This window comes from Habropoda laboriosa, unplaced genomic scaffold (assembly GCF_001263275.1).
Source record: "Habropoda laboriosa isolate 0110345459 unplaced genomic scaffold, ASM126327v1 scaffold147, whole genome shotgun sequence".
NCBI classification, from domain to species: domain Eukaryota; kingdom Metazoa; phylum Arthropoda; class Insecta; order Hymenoptera; family Apidae; genus Habropoda; species Habropoda laboriosa.
In genome coordinates, this window is record NW_017100256.1 from 1,071,612 (window position 1) to 1,076,250 (window position 4,639).

The 4,639-nt window shown below is 30.4% G+C and overlaps 1 protein-coding gene across 1 annotated transcript in view; it reads right to left on the reverse strand.

Moving 5' to 3' along the window:
* LOC108572591 (WW domain-containing adapter protein with coiled-coil) overlaps positions 1 to 3,047 on the reverse strand; it is a 7,259-nt gene extending 4,212 nt beyond the window's left edge. Inside the window, 3 exon segments of the mRNA XM_017934854.1 lie at positions 801 to 1,041; positions 2,626 to 2,659; positions 2,867 to 3,047. Of these exon segments, the coding sequence (XP_017790343.1) occupies positions 801 to 1,041; positions 2,626 to 2,659; positions 2,867 to 2,907 (316 nt within the window). The 5' untranslated portion in view covers positions 2,908 to 3,047.
* Positions 3,048 to 4,639: the final 1,592 nt, after the last annotated feature.

Sequence of the window (4,639 nt, forward strand, 5' to 3'; positions counted from 1 at the left end):
TAAACTTAATTTCTTTTTCGTATATACACATGTCTTTAAATCTTATAAATTTTAATATTTTCCACATGATTCATGTTTTCAATACATATAGGAATTTTATATCTATTGCTTCATTTCTTTTATATACTTATGCACAACTTTAAAATCTTAATAAGTTAAAAAATTTGTAAATTAGACACTAAGTGATATCAAATATAGAATTTTGATGTATATGATATATTATACAACATGAAGAGAATATTTATGTACTACAATAATATTTAGAATAGTGACATTTAAAAGTGATTAAAATAAGATGTATGTAAAGGTATAACATTAAACCAAAGCTAATTTAAGTTTTAACTACTTTCACACATACACATTATTTTATAAATGTTATTAATTACAATGGTAATAATTAATTACAAATAATGAATGTGTTACACAAATACATAATTTTGGAAACATAAAATCTTACTTTTACTTCCATAAAAAATGATGCCTGTTCTTAATGATAACATTTTACAAATATATTTTCATTTAATTGTACATAATTTTGTTTCTACAATATTAAAGAAAAATTAGTTTCTTTCCAGTAAGATAATCTTCATTTTATAAAAGTTATCAACAGGTTATAGCAAAAATGACTGTATGATAATTCTTTTATTTCATTTACCAAATTTTTAATGGTACAAATATTTAATGAATTCATTACTATATTTTTCTAGTATCTCTTTAATATTTTGTATACTTTGAATCTCATTTTAAAATATGACCCCACATTATATTGAAAAATGTTTTTAAATATGAAAGTTAATTACCTGAATACTTGTCCCTAGAGGAGGATAACTTGTAGTCTCTATTTTCTCTCTCCTTCTTGTATAGGGGCTTGGATGTGTAGCTGCGAGGACTGTCTCTGTCTGTTCCCATGCCCATACCCAAGCCCGCTGCTGGACTGTAAGAGTTGCCATTTGGAGAATCTCGCATACGTCCTTCGTAACGACTGTCTGATGAAGTCGTTGATGAGGAGTAGCTACCCTTAGAACTGCTGTATTTTGCGTTCTGCAAATATAAAATATAACACTAAATATAATTGAAACAAACATTTTTTGCATTTCATGAATTGCTATCTTCCATAGATTACTTTCACAAATATCAACTTGTGCAAATTTATGTTGTATCAACTCCTACATATTGAGAATATAAGAAAATTAAAACTAAAAGTCATTAAAAAGCTATACTTAACACTTTCATGTACTTTTCTTATTGTTATTCTCTTTATTTTTAGCAAGTATAAAAAATATTTGTTAAAGATATATAACACACATATATATACAAAACTGTTTATTATACTACTTAAATAAACTGTATAAACAAAATATTTAGCAATACCTTGTTTTATATTAAGGAATAATTTAATACAAATTCTATAACTTATATGAAAAGAAATTCAATGGACTAAGGATACAATATCACTAAATTATTGATTGTACTTAATCAAACAGAATTTTTATAATTGTATTATTGCAAAGAATATTTTAATTAATGAATTCATGCAACATTTCCCATATACTATTAGTAATCTGCATAATGTAGAAGAATGAATTATTGATTTTCTGAAAGTGAGGTTATGTTTACAAGATCAAGTAAAATTGTAATCTTCCATAAAAAATAGGAAATTTATATCAATTTACATGTTATTCACACGCTATTGAATATAAATTATAAACAATACCTTAAAAACTACACATAGCTAGTGCACATTTTGATAATATAAATAATTGAATGAATACTCAAGGACAATATCACAGTTAATGTTTTTATACGTATTTTAAAGAAAATACCAAACGTTTTATTCGATTTATCTTGTCGTTTTTAATATAATATGGAAAGTACGACAAAGAAAATTAATTTTCTATAGACAAAAGAATTTTGTTACATAGATTAAACAAAAATATATAATTGAATAATTCAATGATTTTCTTACATATAACGTAAGACTTTTAGTTTCCTCCATTAAAAAATAGACAAGAATAAAATTGACTTGCGTATTTTCAACGAAATATTTAATTATTAACGTATAAAGTTTATCAAATTTTTATAGAAAAGAAAACGATATTTTTTCAGGATATTCGCGATATACAAGTCACAATTCGTATTTTATATTAAACGATTGCACAAATGAAAATACTTTGACACTCGATTATGGGAAATCTAATGCAAGAATATATATGTATACTCTGTATATAATAACGTATACAGCACCAACACATACACAAGCTATGCGATACTTGTTCCATAACGAATGAACAAAATAGGCGGGTAAATTACACGAGAAACATAAGGAATACTGAAAGAAAAGAAAATATCGTGCGTTCAAAGACCATAACGAATTCTTTATGAATAATTTTTACCAATCGCAAATATATTAACTACAAAAAAAGCGTAATGCAGGAAACATGAAAGAACTGTGACACAGTTGATCGCGCAATTATCCAAGAAAAAAAGCGCGAACGGAAGAAAGGAATTTTGTTTCTTCTAATCGAAGACGGAAAAGAATCGCGGTAAAATCGTGCATGCAATCGCATTGTAGACGAATTACCCCCCTCCGAAACCCCTGATTCCAATTGCTCGAATGATATTTACCTGATAGGGATGGGCCTGGTGCTTTTCGAAGTACCTGAAATCATAAAAAATAAATGGTGAATAAAATCATCAGATAGCGGGCATTCCAGGATGGAAAATGAAATTTCCATCGAGGAAAAACTCCCGCGAATGGCGGTAGTAGTGATGTCGAGTGGGTCGGATGGACGGACTGTGGAGATGAGAGGTGAGGTGAGTAGAGGTTGGTTGTGTCAGGATTGGGTATTTGACGGCGGTACCCTACCCATCGCTGATCCTTTGTGGTTTCCTCGCATGCATTACCATCAATGCCGGTGTCTGTGGGAAATTCGCGGCCTCGGATGTTCCCTTTTCGGTCGGTCAATGTCATAAAAACAACATTAACGCTTATTTAACAGTCAACTTTCTTTCTACCCGGACGCCATGTCACATACGTGATCGGCCGCTAGCGGTTATTATAGCTGAAAAGTTCGAGTAACGTCTGCGCTTCGCTGTGCAACTTCTCTTCTCAGGAGCGTATACACTGAAGTCTATGAACCGATACGTTCTCAATTGCACGTGACAGTGTATCCCCGTCAATTCCTTTTATAAATTCGGTTGACACAACTGACGTTTATGTTACACGAAAAAATATTAACTTTCTGTCGAATTTTAATTAGAATAAGATCTTAATGTTTGCAGAAGGATTAATTTATAAAATATCTGTATAGTATTGCAATGAGAATGATAACATTTATTTGTTTACATAAAATAACGTAACCATGTCATTTTATTTATTTGTTTAATAATATGCACATAGAACAATAGTTTTCTTTTTAAAGAAATGTTTATTGTTGTGTTAATGTAAAAAAATTCAAACGTAAAACCTATCATTTCAATTTTCACGATGACAATCAATTACATAATTGTAGTCTCGAAAAGTTGAATCTATATTAATAAGTGGAGAAAAAAAGATTTATAAATATTGGATGAAATACATCATGTAATTAAATCTAAACGCTATCAGCGTGTGAAATTTATTATTTTTGATGATGTACGAGGGTTCCTCGAAGGATGCAGCCGTACCTGTATCCACAACTTCCGTATTGAAGCTGTTAGTGCTATACTCACGGCGACGTTAAATTAACATCGACGCCTGGCGTCGCGTTTCACTCGATTTTCAAAGGACTATCGCACGCAAGTTTCATATGCATCGACAGCAGGCGGCGCAGGTCGCAATAAAATTATCGTTGCATGTGATTGTGCTGTTGTGAACGCGAAAAACCGAAGCGATGAAACCGCTAATTCGCGACGAAACAAGAGTGATGACCGTCCCCGTTTAATTTCACTTTATTGCGGGTATGTAGTAGTACACAATATAATAGCGAATCAAGAAAGTGGGGCGTTTAGTCTCTATGTTCTCTGACACGCTTCTAAAAACAAATTCACGTTGTGGAAAACTTGCGCTCTTTTGTTGTTGACTGTTATGCTTTTAGATTCTCTGCATGATGTGTCCTTAAGTGCTAACACGCGGTTATACCCATGATCTTAATAATGCAAGAAATGTATTAAATATTATGTCGACACGTGTATTACTTCGGTAGTTTGATTTTGTTTTCTTTGTCTGATCAGTAGAGCGCAAGCTTGATCTATACTGAAAAAAGTAGGTAACATACTTTAGCCCTGTATTTGTTGTGTATATTAATATGTTGAGTTTTTTAATATAACTCATATGAAAGTGAATTTAGATTGACAAAAGTTGTAAACATGTCATATAGTAATCTGTCAACAATCACTTATTTTTTTATTCAGGGCAAAAATAAAGCAACAATACATTCAATGTTTTGTCAAAATTGAGAAATCAGTTCTTAAATGACAATGTTATATATGAACTTATTTGTTTCTAGGTTTAATAGGTTCATTTTTAATGACAATTATGGCTCATCCTACACAGGACATGGATATAAGCAGTTCTTTTACTACAAATGATAATTTACTAAATAATAACTCTCCAAGTAATAAATATTATCATTCTAACATATTATAAGAGGTATAGAAA